A 22,410-nucleotide genomic window follows, 5' to 3' on the forward strand; every position below is an offset into this window, starting at 1 on the left:
TTGGCCATTCTGACTGGTGTGAGATGATACCTCATTGTGGTTTTAATTTGCATCTCTCTGATGGCTAGTGATGCTGAGCATCTTTTCATATGTCTCTGGGCCCTCTGTATGTCTTCCTTGGAGAAGTGTCTGTTCAAGTCCTTTGCCCATTTTTTAATTGGGTTGTTTGTCTTCCTGGAGTGGAGTCGAGTGAGTTCTTTATATATTTTGGAGATCAGGCCCTTGTCTGAGGTATCGTTGGCAAATATGTTTTCCCATACTGTTGGTACTCTTTGTAATTTGGTGCTGTTTTCTTTAGCCATGCAGAAGCTTTTTATTTTGATGAGGTCCCATTTGTTTATTCTTTCCTTTATGTCCCTTGCTTTAGGGGATATGTCTGTGAGGATGTTGCTGCGTGGAATGTCTGAGATTTTCCTGCCAATGTTTTCCTCAAGGACTTTTATGGTGTTATGGCTTATATTTAAGTCTTTTATCCATCTTGAGTTTATTTTCGTGTATGGCGTAAGTTGGTGATCGAGTTTCATTTTTTTGCACGTAGCTGTACAGATCTCCCAACACCATCTGTTGAAGAGGCTGTTTTTGCTCCATTTTATGCTCCTGCCTCCTTTGTCAAATATTAATTGATCGTATAGACTTGAGTTTATTTCTGGGCTCTCTATTCTGTTCCATTGGTCTATGTGCCTGTTTTTATGCCAGTACCAGGCTGTTTTGATTACAGTGGCCTTGTAATACAGTTTGATATCAGGTATTGTGATCCCTCCTGCTTTGTTTTTCTTTCTCAAAATTGCTGCAGCTATTCGAGGTCGTTTATGGTTCCATATGAATTTCTGCAATGTTTGTTCTATATCTGTGAAATATGTCATGGGTACTCTAATAGGGATTGCATTGAATCTATAAATTGCTTTGGGTAGTATGGCCATTTTGATAATGTTGATTCTTCCAATCCATGAACATGGTACATGCTTCCATTTGTTTGTATCTTCCTTAATTTCTTTCTTCAGTGTTGTGTAGTTTTCTGAGTACAGGTCTTTTACCTCCTTGGTTAGGTTTATTCCTAGGTACTTTATTTTTCTTGTTGCTATATCGAATGGGATTTTTTTCCTGATTTCTGTTTCTGCAGTTTCGTTGCTGGTGTACAGGAATGCCTTTGATTTCTGGGTATTGACTCTGTATCCAGCTGTTTTGCCAAATTCATTTATTAGGTCGAGTAGTTTTTGAGTGGAGTCTATAGGGTTTTCCATGTACACTATCATGTCGTCTGCAAACAGTGACAGTTTCATTTCCTCCTTTCCAATTTGGATGCCTTTTATTGCTTTTTCTTGTCTGATTGCTGTGGCTAGGACTTCCAATACTATGTTGAATAGGAGTGGTGAGAGAGGGCATCCTTGTCTAGTTCCTGATCTTAGTGGGAAAGCTCTAAGTTTTTGTCCATTGAGTGTGATGTTGGCTGTAGGTCTCTCATATATGGCCTTAATTATGTTGAGGACTGCTCCCTTTATTCCCACTTTGCTGAGTGTTTTTATCAGAAATGGGTGCTGTATCTTATCGAATGCTTTTTCCGCATCTATTGATATGATCATGTGATTTTTGTCTTTGCTGTTGTTGATGTGATGTATTATGTTTATTGATTTGCGAATATTGTACCATCCTTGCATCCCTGGGATGAATCCCACTTGGTCATGGTGGATGATCTTTTTAATATATTGCTGGATGCGGTTTGCTAATATTTTGTTGAGAATTTTAGCGTCTATGTTCATCAGTGATATTGGCCTGAAGTTTTCTTTCTTCGTTGTGTCTTTATCTGGTTTTGGGATTAGGATGATGTTGGCTTCATAAAAAGAGTTTGGGAGTCTTCCATCAGTTTGGATTTTTTGGAATAGTCTGTGAAGGATAGGGGTTAGTTCTTCCTTAAATGCTTTGTAGAAATCTCCTGTGAAACCATCTGGTCCAGGGCTTTTGTGTGATGGGAGTTTCTTGATGACTTCTTCAATTTCCTTTGCTGATATTGGTCTGTTCAGGTTTTCTGCTTCTTCTTCATTCAGTTTTGGAAGATTATATTTTTCTAGAAATGTGTCCATTTCATCTAGGTTTTCAAATTTCTTAGCATACAGGTCTTCATAGTAATTTCTTACGATCCTTTGTATTTCTGTGGTATCAGTTGTAATCTCTCCACTTTCATTTCTAATTCTGTTTATTTGGATCCTCTCTCTTTTTTTCTTGATGAGCCTACTTAAAGGCTTGTCGATTTTGTTTATCTTTTCAAAGAACCAGCTCCTGGATTCATTGATCCTTACAATTGTGCTTTTAGTCTCTATGTCATTTAGTTCTGCTCTGATCTTGGTTATTTCCTTCCTTCTGCTTGCTCTGGGCTGTCTTTGTTGTTGTTCCTCCAGTTCTTGTAGGCGTAGGGTTAGGTTGTTTGTGTGAACTGTTTCTAACTTCTTAAGGTAGGCCTGTATTGCTATGAACTTCCCTCTCAGGACTGCCTTTGCTGTGTCCCATAGGTTTTGGGTTGTTGTGAGTTCGTTTTCATTTGTTTCCAGGAAGTTTTTGATTTCTTCCCTAATCTCATTCTTGACCCATTCATTGTTTAATAGCATGCTATTCAGTCTCCATGCTTTTGAGTGTTTTGGGTTTTTATCCTTGGCGTTGGTTTCTAGTTTCAGACCCTTGTGGTCAGAGAAGATGCTTGATATGATTTCAATTTTCTTGAATTTGTTGAGGCTTGCTTTGTGTCCTATCATGTGGTCTATCTTTGAAAAAGTTCCATGGACACTTGAAAAGAATGTGTATTTTGCTTCTTTGGGATGAAAAGCTCTGTATATATCAGTTAAGTCCATTTCCTCTAAGGTATTGTTAAGTGACACAATATCTTTGTTGATCTTTTGTTTGGAAGACCTGTCCATTTTTGATAGTGGGGTGTTAAAATCCCCTACTATAATTGTGTTGCTGTCAATATCTTTCTTGAAATCCTCCAAGATTTTCTTTATGTATTTGGGTGCTCCTATGTTGGGTGCATATATATTTACAATGTTTATGTCTTCTTGGTGGATTCTTCCTTTGAGTATTATGAAGTGACCTTCTGGGTCTCTCTTTATGGCCCTTCTTTGGAAGTCTATTTTGTCTGATATGAGTATTGCTACCCCTGCTTTTTTTTCCTGTCCGTTTGCTTGGAAGATTTGTTTCCAGCCCTTCACTTTCAGTCTGTGTAAGTCTTTTGTCCTGAGATGGGTTTCTTGTAGGCAGCATATGTGTGGGTCATGTTTTCTTATCCATTCAGCTGTTCTATGTCTTTTGATTGGAGCATTTAATCCATTTACATTTAAGGTTATTATCGATAGGTAGTTATTCATTGCCATTATTTCCTACCTGTGTTCCTCTGTCTTTCTCTTTTCCTTCCTTTCCTTAAAGCAGTCCCTTTAGCATCTCTTGCAGAGCTGGTTTGGTGGAGCTGTATTCTTTTAGACTTCTTTTGTCTGGGAAACTCTTTATTTGGTCTTCTATCTTGATTGAGAGCCTTGCTGGGTAAAGTAGTCTTGGTTGCAGGCCTCTGGTTCTCAGTACTTGGAATATTTTTTGCCATTCTCTTCTGGCTTGGAGCGTTTCCATTGAGAAGTCAGTTGCTAACCTTATTGGGGCTCCCTTGTATGTTACTTCCTTTTTCTCCCTTGCTGCCTTTAAGATCCTCTCTTTGTCTTGGAAATTTGCCATTTTAATTATGATGTGTCTTGCAGTGGGTCTCTTTGGGTTCCTCTTGTTTGGGACTCTCTGTGATTCCTGGATTTGGGTGACTTTTTCTCTTCTCAGATTAGGGAAATTTTCCATCATTACTTTTTCAAACAGGTTTTCTATCCCTTGCTCTTCTTCTTCTCCTTATCCGTATAATAGGTATTCCTATTATACGGATATTGTTACGTTTCATGTTGTCCTGCATTTCCCTTATTGCCTCTTCATTCTTTCTGAGCCTCTTTTCCTTTTCTTGCTCCTTCTGGGTGTTTTTTTCTACTTTGTCCTCCAGCTCGCTGATCCGATCCTCTGCTTCATCAAGTCTGCTTTTAATTCCTTCTACTGTGTTCTTCAATTCAGAAATTGTATTCTTCATTTCCTCTTGGCTCTTGTTGATATTTTCTATTTCCTTTTTCATGTTGATATAGTTTGCAGTGAGTTCATTGTAGTTTCCTTGTAGTTTCTGGTAGTTCTCTTTGAGCTCAGAGAGCTCAGTGAGTTTCCTGATGACCATTGCTTTGAACTCAGTATCTGATAGTTGACTTGCCTCTTTTTCGGTTAGTATTCTTTCTGAGACTTCCTCCTTTCCTTTCATTTGGGAATTGTTTCTTTGTCTTCCCATTGTTTGTGAGGCTCTTCTTGTTGGCCTCTGCGTCTTAAATTGCTTTGTTCTGACTCCCTGGATTTATGATATGAACTTCTATGGTAGAATGCCAATGGGATTCGGTGGTGCTGTCTCCTTACTCTCCTGTGCTCACTGGTCTTGAGCTGACGTTTATGTGTTTAACACGGTCTAACTCTAGTCTTTTCAGCACTCCAGGTTTTGTTGTCTCACCTGTGGGAAAAAGAGAAAGGGGGGGCAAAAGAAAAGAAAAAAAAAACACCACACACACACACAAAACAAACCAAAACAAAGATGGGAAGGAGGGAAAAAGGAAATAGGAAAGGAGGAAAGGAAGGAAGGAGGGAAGAAGGAATAAAGAAAGATCGGAGGCAAGATAAGAAGGAATTTTAGCAAAAATTAAAACATAGAAATAGATAAAAGAAGGCAGGAAGAAGACATAAAAATGGTAAAGGATGGGAGGAAGAAGGAATGAAAAAAAAGAAAAAAAGAGAGAGGAAGAAGGAATTCAGGGGGAAAGGAAAAAAAAGAAAAAGGATAAAAAAAAAAAAAATCTTCTGTTGGCTTTAAACCGGTCAGGTTATTTCTGCTGGTGTCCTGTCTGTGCAACGGGAGGGGTTGGTTGGAAGGATTGGTTTCACTTTTCTCTCTTCCTGGGTCACCCTCTTCGCTGTTTTGTAGGTGTGGTCCCTGGCAGTCAATCAGTCCGTTGATCAGCCAATCCAGCTGCTTTGGCTTGTGACGCTTGCGTGCGCGCGCAGCAGGGGAATCCAGCCGCTTTGGGTCTGTGACGTTATTTTGTGCCCTGAGCGCGCAGCCAGCGGACCAATGGAGCTGCCAGGGCTTGGAACGCTGGCGCGCAGGTGGCGGATTCAGCCGCCTTGGGGTTAGGACACTCGCCAGTAGCTTTGTATTTGGAAAACAGGCACCCAGCCGGCCCTGTGCTTGGTGAGTGCGCGCAGCCCGCTGAGCCACAGGCTCTGTGCTTGGGGGCCCGATCCAGCCGCCCTGGGCTTGAGTCTCTCGGGCGGGCGGGGCCGCCCTGGGACTGAATCACGCGGCACTCGGTTCTGCGGTTTTGGGCCTGTGGGTGGAGCAGCTAGTCTCTGCTCCAAATTATCTCGGAGGTTTCAGGTGTGGGCGCCCCTCCGGGGTTTCAAGTGTGGGTCCCGTTCGCTAATCTGCTCGCGCGTGCGACCGGACCTCAGGTGAGCGTAGCAGTCCAGGGGTGGAGGGGGAGGGGCGCCAGGGGCCTCGGCTACTACCGAGAGTTCTCTAATTAGCCCCTGAGTGTCTCTATTTTCTTTTTCTTTTTGAGAAATTCCTCCTTTTCAAGCCCCCCTGGTCTAATCAAGCACCTGGCTGCTCACAGCGCAGCCTGGCCCTCTCCCAAGACTCCTGCAGGAGCCCCTGCGCCAGGGCTGGCGCTTCTGCCGCCCTTGTACCGCGCGGTCCTGGGTCCCGTGGACCTTATTGTCCTTGAGCACTCTTCTTACCGTCAGATCTTTCAGTGTCCTCTATCTTTGGTCTCTGATCTTCGTATATGCTGGAATACTGTTGGCTGTTCACTCTGCTCCTCAGATCAGCTAGGTATTTCCCTGGCGTTGAGGGGAAGTGGACTCCGCTCCCACCTATGTTGCCGCCATCTTCCGGGAGCTCCTTTCTTTCTTTTTTTAAAAATGATTTTATTTATTTATTTTTAGGGAGAGGGAGAGAAACATTAATGTGTGGTTGCCTCACGTTCGCCCTCTACTGGGGACCTGCCTGCAACCCAGGCCTGTGCCCTGACTGGGAATCGAACCAGCCACCCTTTGGTTCTCAGGCCAGCCCTCAATCCACTGAGTCACACCAACCAAGACAACTTCCCTTTTCTTCCAAACCCCTGAGGCACAAGCACCCTGGAGGCACAAACACCATGCCAGAGTGGGAGACTACAAATCTCACTGTTATTGTTACCATGTTTATTGTTGACTGTTAACTATCCTGTACCCACCCGTGTAAAAACACATGTCTATCATTTTACCTTTTTATTCAGTTCCAAAGGTTTCCCTGCTTTGCTTTCTCCTACCTCCCTAATTTGTCAGCAATGGATTTTACATAACCCCCTTCCTCTTTTGATTGTATTGTATAAAATAAGGTGCAAAACTGCCATTTTCTGGAGCACTTTCTCAATCCATTGAGGTTTTGCTTCCTGGCAGCTGTTGTCAGTTGGGCTCAAATAAACTCACCAAAATTCTCAAAAAAAAAAAAAAAAAAAAAAAGGAACAAATATCCTGATCTTAGTTTCTTTGTTTCCTATGACTTCTTTCCAGTGAAACCAAATCAAAAGCCAGAGAATAAGGTAGCCCATTAATGTATTCACACAGGTAAGGCTCACAGAACAAGGAGCAAGGTAGGGAAGCAGGAAAATGGATCTAGACAGCCAAACAGAAGTTATCTTGCACAGGGCCATCTGAGGACTTTGAACTTTATCCTGAAGAGAAGAGAGAGACATTGAAATGTTTTAGGTAGGAGAATAAGATGATTATCCTTAAAATGATGTGCAGCTTTATTAGAGAAGAGACAAGAGGAGAAGATTAGTTAGGAATGGAACATAATAGGTCACTTGTGAAGTGGTGGGGTTCCGGGCTATGGTAACAGAAGCATAAATGAAACAGAAGAGACAAAAGAGTCATTACAAAGAAAGAATTGTCTGGATTTGTGGATCAATTCATTAGAGGGCATAAAAATGAGGGAAGAGTAGACGATGATGATAAGGTTTTAAGCCCTGTTTAACTAAGGGTCTTTAGCTGGGCCCTAGAGAATTCACCATTTCCCAAGGTTTCACTCACCTCTTTGTGTGGAAGATGAAAATGTTCACCTTCATTCATGCTTTTGTCTTTTAAAGTCAATCTTTTCATCTACTGCTTGCTTGACATTTAACTTCATTGCCATACTCTCACCTCAAACTTAGAATATCCACAAGCAAACACAATCTTATCAATCTACCCAGTCCTGAATCACATATTTCTGTCAATAGAGCATCTTTTCATTTCTATTATCTATGAGATCCTTGGTACTATCATTTTTTTCCATATATCCATAATCACTCCTAGTATGCATATGTGGAAAACTCTGTTTTGGAATTAACTTTGTAGATGCTAGGAGTGTTTATCCCATATATGAAATCTGTCAAAAGCTGTTTAAAAGATTCATGCATTCTCTTGAAAGGACTAATTACATACCATTAAGGTCCCAGTTGAATTCCCACGATAACTCTGCCATGTAGTCCCATCAAGACTATACATGATGATAAACTGAGAGATGTAGAGGCTGGAGAACTTCTGACGGGCACCCTGGGTCATGATGCTGTGAATAATCATTGGTGCCAACAAATCCACCTGCCAATTAAAACAACACTTTATTTTAAGTGTATATCCCACCTTCTGAAATTAAGTATTGGCTCAAGAAGAATCTATATTGACACAGATCTGTCCAGTATTACCTTGGGTGTTCAGGTAAAGCAGATACCAATGTTGAAATGAGGGTGTGTGTGAAGCTGTGGGGTATATGATGGGAATGAGTAAGGAAGGTGGTTATTGAGTTCCCAGCCTACTTCCTGTAAAACCAGAGCACTTTGAAATAATTGAGCCCCCATTTCCTCTACTTACATCCTTTGTGCTGCACATATGAACTCACATAACCTAATGCTTTGTCTGTACCTCAGCCTAGCCAAAGCCAATTTTCTCCCCTCTGTCCAGACCAGCTTCCATCCTAACATTTCTATCAGTGATATACTGCTACCCCTTCTTCAAATGTTAGTTCAGAAACCATGTCTCCTCATTAGCCTTTCCTGACTGACTCAGGCAAATTTAATGCTGCTGCTCTACTCATATGCTTCCACTTCATTTTGTATAACAACTTCATTACATCAAATTATTGCACCATATTATAAAGGTTTCCTTGCTTATCTGCCTTCCTTGTTAGATTGAGATCCTTAAGGCAGTGAACCTGTTTGAGTCACCTAACCTCTTTGTGTCTCAACTTCTTTATCTGTAAAGTGGAGATAATAATGATGTTTATCTCAAAGGGTTACCAGAAGGATTAAAGAGTTAATAAATGTAATACACTAAGTTCACTGCCTGACACATACTAAGCAATGAACGTTAGCTTCGATATTCTCTCTAGCACCATTACCTAACATGGCACCTGTTATAATACTGATGTTTAGCAAATGTTTGGAATTAATGAGTGAGAAATGGCAGAGTAGTAGGGAATGATTTTTTTGTTTTAAAAGATTTTATTTATTTATTTTTTAGAGAGAGGGGAAGGGAAGGAGCGAGAGGGAGAGAAAGATCAATGTGTGGTTGTCCCTCATGTGCCCCCAACTGGGGACTAGCCCACAACCCAGGCATGTGCCCTGACTGGGAATTGAACCAGCAACCCTTTGGTTTGCAGGCCAGCACTCAATCCACTGAGCTACACCAGCCAGGGCGGAATGATTGGCTTTTAATGAAGAGGGCATGGACCATGCACGCATTAAAATGGGGTATCTACTACAGGAATTTTGGCTCTAGTTACTGCCTTAACAAGCAGGTGAGGCTTAACTTCTTACAGAAGCCTGGCACACTCAAACTGGATTGGTCATGACTATTTTGCTTAATGACTGCGTACTTCAGTTGACTGTAAGTTCCATCCGTCCATCCGTCCATCCATCCATCCACCCATCCATTCAAAGAATATATTTTTTGTACTTGTTACATGTCAAGCACTGTTCTAGGTACTGGGAATATAGTAGTGAACAAGAAAAAAGTCCTACCTTCATGGAACTCACATTACAGAAAAAGACTATCAAATATATGTTTTTTTTGGTATATTTATTGATTATGCTATTACAGTTGTCCCATTTCCGCCCCTTCATACAACTTCATCCTGCCCACCCCCTCCCTCCCACATTTCCCCCCTATAGTTCATGTCCACGGGTCATACTTATAAGTTCACTGGCTTCTACATTTCCTACACTATTCTTACCCTCCCCCTGTCTATTTTCCACCTATCATTTATGCTAACTATTCTCTGTACCTTTCCCCACTCTCTCCCCCTCCCAATCCCCTATTGACAACCCTCCATGTGATCTCCATTTCTGTGGTTCTGTTTCTGTTCTAGTTCTTTGCTTAGTTTTCTTTTGTTTTGGTTTTAGGTGTGGTTGTTAATAACTGTGAGTTTGCTGTCATTTTTACTGTTCATATTTTTTATCTTCTTTTTCTTAGATAAGTCCCTTTAACATTTCATATAATAAGGGCTTGGTGATGATGAACTCCTTTAACTTGACCTTATCTGAGAAGCACTTTATCTGCCCTTCCATTCTAAATGATAGCTTTGCTGGATACAGTAATCTTGGATGTAGGCCCTTGCCTTTCATGACTTGGAATACTTCTTGCCAGTCCCTTCTTGCCTATAAGGTCTCTTTTGAGAAATCAGCTGACAGTCTTATGGGAACCCCTTTGTAGGTAACTGTGTCCTTCCTTTTCTCTTGCTGCTTCTAAGATTCTCTCCTTATCGTTAATCTTGGGTAATGTAATTATGATGTGCCTTGGTGTGTTCCTCCTTGGGTCCAGCTTCTTTGGGACTCTCTGAGCTTCCTGGACTTCCTGGAAGTCTATTTCCGTTGCCAGATTAGGGAAGTTCTCCTTCATTATTTGTTCAAATAAGTTTTCCATTTTTTGTTCTTCCTCTTCTCCTTCTGGCACCCCTATAATTCAGATGTTGGAACGTTTCAAGATGTCCTGGAGCTTCCTAAGCCTCTCCTCATTTTTCCGAATTCTTGTTTCTTCATTCTTTTCTGGTTGGATGTTTCTTTCTTCCTTCTGGTCCACAACATTGATTTGAGCCCCAGTTTCCTTCGCATCACTATAGGTTCCCTGTACATTTTCCTTTGTTTCTCTTGGCATAGGCTTCATTTTTTCATCTACTTTTTGAACAAATTCAACCAATTCTGGGAGCGTCTTTATAACCAGTGTTTTGAACTGTGCATCTGATAGGTTGGCTATCTCTTCCTCGCTTAGTTGTATTTTTTCTGGAGCTTTGAAGTGTTCTGTCATTTGGGCGGCCTTTTTAATTTTTTTTGTCTTGGCACGTCTGTTACTTAAAGGGGCGGAGCCTTAGGTGTTCACCAGGGCGGGGTAACGCTGGTGGCTGCGCTGTGACGCTGTATGTGGGGGAGGGGCCGAGAGGGAGCAATGGCGCCCGCTGCACTCTCCACCAGACCTTGTCACTCCCTCTGCTACCCACAATCAAATTGGGCCCCTCTGGTGCTGGCTCCCGAGTGGGTGGGCTTGTGCACACTCTAGGCCCCTGTGGGTCTCTCCATCGACCTCTCTTGTGAGGCTGGGAGTCTCTCCTGCTGCGGCCCCAACCCCCACAGGCGCTTTCAATCAGATGTCTGAGGCTTTATTTCCCCCGCACTGGAGCCCTGGTTTACGCGGTCTGCTTCGCTCCCCACCCACCGTTTGTCTCGGTTTATCTGTGCTCGAATTTGGGGTCGCAGGGTCTGCTAGTGGTCTGACTGCCTGCCCCGTTGGTCCCACACTCCGCCAGTCTCAGTCCCGCCACGGCAACGCGAGTCCTCTCCACCCCGGCTGCCCGTCTCCACCCCTCCTACTGGTCTGGATGAATGTTTATTTTTTATTTACTTGGTGTCGGACTTCTTGCCGTTCGATTTTCCATCAGTTCTGGTTTTGCGAGGAGGCGCAGTGTGTCTACCTACGCCGCCATCTTGGTTCTCCCCCCAAATATATGTTTGTAAAAAAGATTTATTTATTTATTTTTAGAGGGGAAGGGAAGAGAGAAACATCAATGTATGGTTGCCTCTCACATGCTCCCTACTGGGGACCTGGTCTGCAACTCTCAGGCATGTGTCCTGACTGGAAATTAAACCAGCGACCTTTTGGTTCGCAGGCCAGTGCTCAATCCACTAAGCCACACCAGCCAGGGCCATATATATGTTTTTATTTACAGCATCATGTAGTAACAAGTGCCGGAGAAAAATGAGGCAGGGTAACGAGACAGAGAGTAGCAAATCTTCAGGAGCTACAGTGCTGTCTTTTCCCAAATTAGATAGTATTTCCAACTGAAGACACTTCATTTTTCCTCTTGGTCTTGTGGCATAAACAACTGAAAATGCCAGGTACAAAAATCATGGCTTTTGTTGAATTGGCTTTACTTTTTCTTCATGGAGCATATGAGAGGTCTTTTTTGGACCCCTGACTATTGTACCTCCTAGTAGTTTTAATAAAGACTTGCCAGCCCTGGCTGGTGTGGCTCAGTGGATTGGGCACTGGCCTGCCAATCAAAAGGTCGCTGGTTTTATTTCCAGTCAGGGCACATGCCTGGGTTGCGGGCCAGGTCCCCAGTTGTGGGCGTGTAAGAGGTAACTGATCAATGTACCTCTTTCATGTTTCTCTCCCTCTCTTTCTCACTCCCTTCTTGTCTCTCTAAAAGTAAATAAATAAAATCTTTAAATAAATACTTGTTGAATAAAGCCTCACCAGTCCCCCTTTCCACTTATATTCTGTAACTGATGAATTCTTGGCAAATTGCTAATCTTATCTATTTCATTTTCTTGTTGTGCCTCTTCTGCCTTATAATTGGAATGTTGGAGCAATTTAGCAATTACAGATTCAATATTTTTACCTATGTACCCATCCAAGTATTTGAATATAACAGCAAGACACATCTCTATGAAGAAGTAAGCAAGGTGGTAATGAGTCACATAGCATATAAATACAAACATTACAGTGGGATATCTCCATGGCCAACTGCCTGCTGCTGATTGCCTGGTCTTGGTCACCTGATGCCCCTCAAGCCAGTCCAGTGTTCTCATGCCTGGTGGCCTGGCTTTTATGCACCTGTCAGGCTTTATCGCTAGAATAGATGCCTACCCCAACTCCTCTTCCTGTCAGCACCCTCTTCAACATGGACTTCTTACCTGCTGGCTCTCTGGAACCATTTCTTTATTTCTTATTTATTTTTTTGCTTTTAATTTTTTTATTTTTCAATTATATTTGACATTCAATATTATTTTATATTAGTTTCAGGTGTAAAGCATAGTGGTTAGACATTTATATAATTTATGAAGCAGTCCCCCTGATAATTCTAGTACCCACCTGGCACCACACATAGTAATTATATTTCTTCTTTTTTTTTAAGATTTCACTTTTATTTTATTTTTAGAGAGAAGGGAAGGGAGGGGGGAAACAGAGGGAGAGAAACATGGATGTGTGAGAGATTCAGATTGGTTGCCTCTCACATGCCCCCAGCTGGGGACTTGGCCCGCAACCCAGGCATGTGCCCTGACTGTGAATCGAACCCGTGACCCTTAGGTTCACAGGCCAGCACTCTTGCCAGGGCTAGTTATTATATTTCTTTATTCTATAAAGTTACCAGATCAAGGAAATATGTATGTGAACTTTAGTAGGACAGATGGCAAAAAACACCTTAAGGATCAGTTGATTTAATACAGGTTGGATGATAATGCAATAAAGTAAATTCATAACTGGTTCAATTTCCATAAGCAAACAGTGGTAGTTAATAGATGGTTATCAACCTAAAAATAGCATTCTGGAAATGGGATAGTATAATTGTTATGAATTAAGTCTCTGGCTTCTCTGTGGCTGTGAAGCTGGGGAGATCCCAGCTGGGCCAAGCACATTGGATCTCATCCTCCCAGCCCTTCAACTTACGATACAATGGTTTGCACCCCCACAAAAAAATAAGGCTCTGGAGCCCAACTATCAAGGTGTTAATTTGGCTCAGCCACTTACTGGCTGTGTGACTTGGGGCAAGATATTTATAACTTTTTTTGCTTCAACTTCCTTATCTGAAATGAGGATGATAATAAAATCTGCCTCATAAGGTTGTGGTGAGGATTTAATAGCTTGCTTTGTTTTAAGGACATAGTAAGGAAGCCCTGGTCACTTCAATATTTTGATCATGACTGCTAAAATATAAAAGAGTCTAGTGATCAAGTCAATAAACTACGTGAAATGGGGAAGACTAGGAAATACTTTTGGAGACAGAATCTTGGCAAGCTGGAAAAATGGGTCAAATCTAATAAGCAGAATCTTTTTTTTTTTTTTTTTGTTATTCAATTACAGTTGTATGCCTTTTCTCCCCATCCCTCCACCCCACCCCAGGTGAACCCACCTCCCTCCCCCACCTCCACCCTCCCCCTTGGTTTTGTCCATGTGACCTTTATAGTAGTTCCTGTAATCCCCTCTACCCACTGTCCCCACCCCCCCACCCCCCGCTCTGGCTATTGTTAGATTGTTCTTAACTTCAATGTCTCTGGTTATATTTTGTTTGCTTTTTTCTTCTATTGCTTATGTTCCAGTTAAAGGTGAGATCATATGGTATTTGACCCTCACCTCCTGGCTTATTTCACTTAGCATAATGCTCTCCAGTTTCATCCATGCTGTTGCAAAGGGTATAAGCTCCTTCTTTCTCTCTGCTGCGTAGAATTCCATTGTGTAAATATACCATAGTTTTTGGATCCACTCGTTTGCTGATGGGCACTTCGGTTGCTTCCAGTACTTGGCTATTGTAAATTGTGCTGCTATGAACATTGGGGTGCACAGGTTCTTTTGGATTGGTGTTTCAGTGTTCTTAGGGTATAATCCCAGCAGCGGAATTGCTGGGTCAAAGGGCAGTTCCATTTTTAGTTTTCTGAGGAAATTCCATATTGTTTTCCACAGTGGCCTTACCAGTCTGCATTCCCACCAACAGTGCACTAGGGTTCCCTTTTCTCCACATCCTCTCCAACATTTGTTTGTGGATTTGTTTATGTTGGCCATTCTGACTGGTGTGAGATGATACCTCATTGTGGTTTTGATTTGCATCTCTCTGATGGCTAGTGATGCTGAGCATCTTTTCATATGTCTCTGGGCCCTCTGTATGTCTTCCTTGGAGAAGTGTCTGTTCAAGTCCTTTGCCCATTTTTTGATTGGGTTGTTTGTCATCCTGGAGTGGAGTCGTGTGAGGTCTTTATATATTTTGGAGATCAGGCCCTTGTCTGAGGTATCATTGGCAAATATGTTTTCCCATACTGTTGGTTCTCTTTGTAATTTGGTGCTGTTTTCTTTAGCCATGCAGAAGCTTTTTATTTTGATGAGGTCCCATTTGTTTATTCTTTCCTTTACGTCCCTTGCTTTAGGGGACATGTCTGTGAGGATGTTGCTGCGTGGAATGTCTGAGATTTTCCTGCCAATGTTTTCCTCGAGGACTTTTATGGTGTTACGGCTTATATTTAAGTCTTTTATCCATCTTGAGTTTATTTTCGTGTATGGCGTAAGTTGGTGATCGAGTTTCATTTTTTTGCACGTAGCTGTCCAGATCTCCCAACACCATCTGTTGAAGAGGCTGTTTTTGCTCCATTTTATGCTCCTGCCTCCTTTGTCAAATATTAATTGACCGTATAGATTTGAGTTTATTTCTGGGCTCTCTGTTCTGTTCCATTGGTCTATGTGCCTGTTTTGATGCCAGTACAAGGCTGTTTTGATTACCGTGGCCTTGTAATACAGTTTGATATCAGGTATTGTGATCCCTCCTGCTTTGTTCTTCTTTCTCAAAATTGCTGCAGCTATTCGGGGTCGTTTATGGTTCCATATGAATTTCTGAAATGTTTGTTCTATATCTGTGAAATATGTCATGGGTACTCTAATAGGGATTGCATTGAATCTATAAATTGCTTTGGGTAGTATGGCCATTTTGATGATGTTAATTCTTCCAATCCATGAACATGGTACATGCTTCCATTTGTTTGTATCTTCCTTAATTTCTTTCTTCAGTGTTGTGTAGTTTTCTGAGTACAGGTCTTTTACCTCCTTGGTTAGGTTTATTCCTAGGTACTTTATTTTTCTTGTTGCTATATCAAATGGGATTTTTTTCCTGATTTCTGTTTCTGCAGTTTCGTTGCTGGTGTACAAGAATGCCTTTGATTTCTGGGTATTGACTCTGTATCCAGCTGTTTTGCCAAATTCATTTATTAGGTCGAGTAGTTTTTTGGTGGAGTCTATAGGGTTTTCCATGTACACTATCATGTTGTCTGCAAACAGTGACAGTTTCATTTCCTCCTTTCCAATTTGGATGCCTTTTATTGCTTTTTCTTGTCTGATTGCTGTGGCTAGGACTTCCAATACTATGTTGAATAGGAGTGGTGAGAGAGGGCATCCTTGTCTTGTTCCTGATCTTAGTGGGAAAGCTCTAAGTTTTTGTCCATTGAGTGTGATGTTGGCTGTAGGTCTCTCATATATGGCCTTTATTATGTTGAGGACTGCTCCCTTTATTCCCACTTTGTAATAAGCAGAATCTTAACAGAGTGTATCACTCAGGGTTCTTTGGTGTGGAAAAGAAAATTTACTCGTTTCATCAGATTATATTCAGTGAGGGAAATATAATGGAAATGGAAATGAGGATGCTATTACAAAAAATAAATACATAGAATAGATGCAGGGCAGCCAAATAGATTGAAATGTCAACTACACAGGGGTATATGCAAGGCTGAATGAGTAATAAACACAGAAATACAAGGTGAGAACGTGTTTTGGCAGCCTCACGAACAAACAAAAATACTTAGGGGTTACTGAACAGTCCTCTGAAATTGGGTCATAATTAGCAGTGCCTACAAAGGAAACAAAAAAGAATGAGCTGATGTGGCTGTCTGGAAGTTGATGTTGCATTAACAGATGTGCTCTTTGCATCTGTTTAGTGGTAAGCCACTTTATTTTTCCTGGTTTCCATTTATTATTTTGACCTCAGGAGAAATAGAAGAGCAGATGCCATCTCACAAGGGAGAAAATATGGAGGGGAATGTCCTCAGGCAACTAAGAAGAGAAAGAAGAAAGCTGCTGCATTATTAGAAGTGGATAGAGCTGTGGGAAGTAGGTGGTAAAACGTGTGTACATTAGTCCTCCTTCAGGCTGTAAGTATCAGAGGTGGGAGGCATGTTAGACAGGTTGAGAGAAAAGCTGTAAGCAGAAAAGTTTACTCCCTTTTCCTGTTTGGGCTCTAGAAGGAATCTACCCTCGCGGTTAGGCAGAGAGGTTGAGTTGGTGATTCCAAGCTGCCCTCAGCTCTCATGTGGCATGGAAGAGATCCAGAAATTCCCATACGTATGCCCCTGCAGAGGCCACTGTCCTGACTGATCACATGTTGACATGATAATATTTTTGCATATGTTGTATTAAATAAAACATTATTAAAATGATTTCACATGTTTCTTTCATAATGTGTGTACTAGGGAATGTAAAATTACACATGTGGTTTGCATTATATTTCTATTTAACAGTGCTTCTCTAGAAAAAATGTTAGTTTACAAGATTGGACTAACTTTAGTAAGTGTTTTCTATTACTTGGTGGTATAGAATTTGTGAAGAAGATGGATTCAGTTCTTTAAAATAAAGAAGCCACCTTTTGGGGGATTGTGTGACGAGAGATTGAGCCATTTGTTTTTGTGTTAAAATAAAGAGATAGGAGTACCATAGGACACCTAGGCAGTTGGAGACATCGAACAATAGAATGCACGATCTTGGGAGGTGGTGAGTTTGGTGTTGGAGAAGTATTCAGATGTTCTAATCCCGGTAAAAGATTAAAAACACATAAATAAAACTCATCAGCATGCTCAATTCTATTCTTGAGCTCTTTCCTCATTTGCCACCTGGAGTTTGATGAAAATATATAAAAGATATATTGTGCTGTGAGCTTGCAAGAGGAATATGTGATGTATTTTCTAACCTTGATCCAGGAAAAGGGATCCTTGGTGCTCCAGGCATTGATTGATCCAGAATAATGAAGTCTGGCCAGCTTTGGGGCCCACTGTCCTTTTCCCAAGAAAGGGGAGAGATTAGATTCAGTTGGGTTGGTTCTAGACAGGAATAAAATTACTCTCTTGAGAAAGGTTAATCCTAGCTGTGAAGAAGATAAAGGCATCAAGCACAGTAATACCAATTACTAACTAGCTAAGTGTTTTGCTTTCCTTGCCCTTTTTATTTTCTAAAATTTAATAGTTTTGTTGATCATTAGCACCTCTAATTAGCTGATACTGGAATGTGTTACCGGCACTACCAACTATTATTTCTTTTTAAAAAATTTTTTATTGTTATTCAATTACAGTTGTCTTCCTTTTCTCCCCATCCCTCCACCCCACCCCAGCCGAACCCACCTCCCTCCCCAAATATTATTTCTTTATTACACAATGTACTTTCATTGTGGAAAAATTAGAAAATGAAAAATGAAAAATAAAATAGAAGTAAATATAAAAATAGAAAAAATATCCTTACACTCAGAGAAAAACAATACTATTTTGGTGTATAACACTCAGGCCTCTTCTGCAAAGGAATTTTTTTCCCTGTAAAACAGGGGTTGGCAAAATTTTTCCTGTAAAGGGGTTAGCTTTACAGATCATCTGGTCTCTGGTCTCTGTTGTAATTACATAACTGCTAGTGTAGAGTGAGAGCAGCCATATGATTGTAAATGAATGGATGTGGTTGGATGGCAATAAGAGACTTTACTTATGAATACTGATGTTTGAATTTCATATAATTTCCACACGTCATAAGATATTAGTCTTCCTTTGTATTTTCCCAATCATTTAAAAATAGAAAATTGTTCTTATCTTGAAGGCCATGCAAAAACAAGTGATTGGCTAGATTTGGCCAGCAGGCTGCAGTTTGCCGATCCCTGATCTAAAACAGTGTTTGAGAACTCTCTACAGATCCTATTCAAGTTTAACTATCACTATTCATAGAAAAGGGTAGCTTCCTGTTATAGTGAAAAGAATGGACTTGAAGGGTACAACACTGAAGGCAGGCAGGACATTTAAGGATACAGTGGTTTTACCAAGGTAAACAAGTGATGGTGGCCTAAATTAGGACAGCTCACAGTGGAAAATGAAAACAGATTTGAGAGGCACCTATAGAGTAAAATTAATAGATGATGGACATGGAATGGTAATTAAATTTCTCTAACAAAAGTAAGGAAGGTATTATTAGTCCAGTTCTTAGAGAGAGAGAAAATAATAATATTTACCATATTGTCCTGAAGCTGTAATCTGAAAATCTCTAATGCGTCCAGAAGCCATTCCCAGTGGCATCTGACACTCTGTAATCAAATGAGGGAGACACAATAGCTAGAAGTGCAGAAAACTGAGCTTCACAAGTGCAAGTCAATGAAAATGGGAGAATGCCAACAAATACTTTTATTTTTTAGTGTTTACCATGTGCCAAGAATTATATAAAATATTTTATTATATAATCTCATTTAAGTCATCCCAACAAGAAAGTGCTAGAACTATTCACATTTTTTAGCTGAGGATACTAGGGTCCATACATAAGTAGACCAGTGGTTCTCCTGTTTAGGGTTAAATCTCAAGCTCTTCCAAGCAATGTTTGTAAGTTATCTTAAGTAATTGAACCAAAATTAAGTTTCGAAATTTGCTCTTGGAGATCTTGGAGCTTCACAAAGTTGTGAAAATGAAGAGACATTTTTAGCACCCATTTGTTAAATGTAAGGTGGGGCAAAAGTCAGTTTACAGTTGTTTATATGGAAAATAATACAATAATTAATAAATAATAATACAAGAATAAACTCTGTTTTATGTACTTACAACTATAAACCTACTTTTGCCCCACAGTGTATTTAGAGCATCAGGTTCCCAGTGTTCAAAGCTTTAAGCCCTCCTCTGAAGACTCTTATGATTTCTACCAGCAATATGAATTTCAGATTTGATGACTTTGAGCTTGTACTTATGTCTTGACAAAGGCAACCATTCTAGGAGGAAGAAAAGCTGTATAGATGTATGCTGAGTAGGCAGGGAGCTTCTGCCCACATTGCTACTCACGCTTGCTATACACCAGAAAAAGAGTGCTCATCCCAGCTTGTAGGTGTTCGCCAATAAGGCATTCTATTCTCCAAATTCCAACTTTGGATGGTAGCATTTCCACTGTCTCAAAAACACCTTAACAAAAACAAAAGGAACAAAAAAATTTCTTTTCACTAAAGAAATGAGAACAAGACCCTTAGCTTATATAGAATATTGATGGAAATCTACCTAAGTCATTTCCACCACTATTGGACCCCTGAAACCCAAAGTGCTTGTGGTCAGACCCCTACAGTTGCAGACACTAGAGATTGAGTTCTGACAGCTCCCCACCCTGGGAAATAGGAGAAATGGCATCAGAATGCTTTGGTGATAGGGACAGGTGGAAGCTACTTCATTAGGCCTGTTCCCTTAGGGTTTTTCAGAGCCACAGGTTTATTTCTCATTGACCAGATGCAGGCTCCTTGGGAAAGAAAAGTCAGAGAGGTCCTCCCAGATCTAGTCTAGTAAGGCTGCCTTAAGGGTTAAAGTAACCCTAGCAGCAGAAAGCTGGAAGAGAATGCAGAGGGTTTGACGAATGAGTGGCTAACCACTTGGAGTAAAGGTGGAACCAACCAGGTCAAAGGGATTTCATCAGAGAGGGTCCCAAAATGGAGTCTCTGAAGAGCCCCTGAAAGTTGTCTGCAAGAAGATGAGTCAGTACTTGAACAACAATAATAAAAAATTTAAAAATTTAAAACAGAAAATAAATAAATAAAAAGTAAAAAAAAAAAACAAACACAAAAAATCCTGCCAGGTGTGCAAAGTGTGAAGCTTGCTTACAACAATGGTGCTAGTTATAAGTAAATATCATCTATCCTATCCCTTACCTTAACCCTTTGCATACTGGAGGTCAAAGCAGAAGCCAGCAAGGAGTTGGGAGAAGCACAATAAGCATAGATTAGAGAAACAGAGGACTCAACTGTGCCTCCCTTCCCCAAGGCAAGCTTTCAGCCTGGTGGAAGCTCAAATTAGAGGAGAGATTCAAGTTAAATCAGGTTCAGAAATTGTATAAATATCTTAGAGTGAACACTGTAATTTCTGATGAACTATATTTGTGATGTAAAGTGACCACAGGACTTCTTATTACTTGAGAGCGAGCAGAAAAGTCACTGGTCTTAACAGAAGTTTTATGCAGAAATAGGGCAAGTTTGCTCCCACTCTTAAATCTGTTTTAAAGGGACGGTGAAGAACTAAAATGAAGTTGTGTTTTGATCAACCTTGTAAGTAGTGTTTAATCGACATATTGGTAATAGACATAAACAAATCACTCCTTGGATAACTACTGGTGCTATGTGAGATTTGAGATGGAAAAAAAAAATCCCCTTTTTCCTAGGAAAGTGCTATGACATTATTCATTTATTCTGCTCTATTTACTTTATAGCACATTATCTGTATCTGAAATTTTCATGTTCATTTGCTAACTTATTTATTATTTCTCTGTAGGGTAAAGTTAGTTGAAAAGTAAGTTACCCAAGAACAGGAAGTTTGTCTGCTTTGTTCACTGATCATATCCCCAGTGCCCTAGACCATTTCAAATAAATACTCAACCAGTAGAGTAGGTAGAAGAGCACGAACTAGCTCATACCTGGATAGAGGTTGTAGACTGCCATTTTATACTCCTCTTTTTTCCGTACAGTGAATACATGTCCACTGAAATGAATAGAATGGATGTTTTCACTGCTGCCCATACTGAGCAGATACCATCGAATCCTTTGATCCTGAGCCATTACTAACCCAGGTAGAGTATCCATCACATAGCCATTGATTGCTGAAGAAGAAAAACATAGTTAGAAGGCTCTTAAACATCTATCGTAGAAGTTTCTTTTCCTCCACTCCAGTCAAAAATATTGATTTCTAGGAGTATTCCACTCCCATACACATACTCTCAATTCATGCAATGTCCAAGCCTCAGACTCAAGGCTCACTTGTCATAGCGCATGCTGCATTTCACAGTGAGTAATATTTGGGTGTGGGATATATTACCATGGAAGCGATAATTTTCTTTAAAAGTGGGGTCCTCCATCTGGATATTGCAGGGAGCCCTGCAGTTCCTTTCCATGTTTTCAGTGAAATACCAGCTTTTGGTCTCATCGAAAATAGTGAAAAACAGAACAAATTCTTGCACTGTCACTTGTCTCCCATGAGCAGGGTTCAGCGTGTTAGTGCGGCAGATCAGAAGAGGTCCAATCAAGCCTGAGTGCACATCTTTTTCCTGAGAGGGAAGACATCAATTCCATGAGTAGAAGCTCTGTCACCTATGAGCCAGAGTGGGTTGGTATCATCTTTTATGCTACTTCAACCTACTCTTCATCTTCTCATAGAACAATTCATCCTCCTCAGTATATTCCAGAATAGTATTTGTAAAACAAATTTGATGCGACCTCCCCTATTTGAAGCTTCCCATTATGCTTAGGATAAATACCAAAATTCTTAGCAGATATTGCAAAGACCATTTCTTCTAACCAGAAAGTGGCCGGCACAATGTAGACCTGCTTACCAGATCAACATCAGAAAAATAAGCCCAGGCTTTGCAGTCAAACTCATTTTTAGTGGGTGCCATATGATGTTGCACTTTCCAAAAGTAAGTCTGGGTTTCATTAGGCTTGACAAACTTTTTTCTAGGTTCTTCTCCTCGCCTCTGATCTTCCTCATAAGAAATAAGGCTAGAATAGAAGGAGTAGGGACGAGAGGCCTGGTTTTTGAAAGTTACCTGCAGAACAAAAAATGTAAAAAAAGAATGCAAGCATTTTAGTGTTTATATCCCTAATAGTAATGTTTATTTTGGGGTGCTTTATCCATATTTTAATACCCAGAGGAAGTGGTACATAGGATGGATGTTGTTAGAACCTAAACTTAAAGCTCTATAAAAGAAACTATGGAGAATTTTTGGATTAAGAAAATTTGAAGACATGCACTCAAAGTTGCAAAGGAGAAAAATTCCTAAATACTGAAAAGTAATCCCAAAGTAAAAGGGAAAATATCACTATAGGACGTTTAAGAGACCATAATCTCGGGACTTGATACCTAGGTTAAGGCCCTGGCTGGTGTGGCTCAGTGGATTGAGCACTGGCCTGCGAACCTAAAGGTCACTGGTTGGATTCCCAGTCAGGGCACATGCCTGGGTTGTGGGCCAGGTCCCCAGTAGGGGGTGTGTGAGAGGCAACCACAT

At 40.7% G+C, this 22,410-nt stretch overlaps 1 protein-coding gene across 3 annotated transcripts in view; it reads right to left on the minus strand.

Annotated features, from left to right (window-relative positions):
• F8 (coagulation factor VIII) overlaps positions 1 to 22,410 on the minus strand; it is a 202,747-nt gene that overhangs the window by 33,900 nt on the left and 146,437 nt on the right. For all 3 annotated transcript variants that reach the window (XM_053917164.1, XM_053917165.1, XM_024564370.3), the window contains 7 exons: positions 21,739 to 21,951; positions 21,225 to 21,453; positions 20,827 to 21,009; positions 19,221 to 19,337; positions 18,410 to 18,481; positions 17,117 to 17,202; positions 7,573 to 7,728 (listed from right to left, as the gene is read on the minus strand). In XM_053917164.1, the coding sequence (XP_053773139.1) occupies positions 7,573 to 7,728; positions 17,117 to 17,202; positions 18,410 to 18,481; positions 19,221 to 19,337; positions 20,827 to 21,009; positions 21,225 to 21,453; positions 21,739 to 21,951 (1,056 nt within the window). The remainder of the gene's footprint in view (positions 1 to 7,572; positions 7,729 to 17,116; positions 17,203 to 18,409; positions 18,482 to 19,220; positions 19,338 to 20,826; positions 21,010 to 21,224; positions 21,454 to 21,738; positions 21,952 to 22,410) is intronic.

This window comes from Desmodus rotundus, chromosome X (assembly GCF_022682495.2).
Source record: "Desmodus rotundus isolate HL8 chromosome X, HLdesRot8A.1, whole genome shotgun sequence".
In the NCBI taxonomy this organism is placed as follows: Eukaryota; Metazoa; Chordata; class Mammalia; order Chiroptera; family Phyllostomidae; genus Desmodus; species Desmodus rotundus.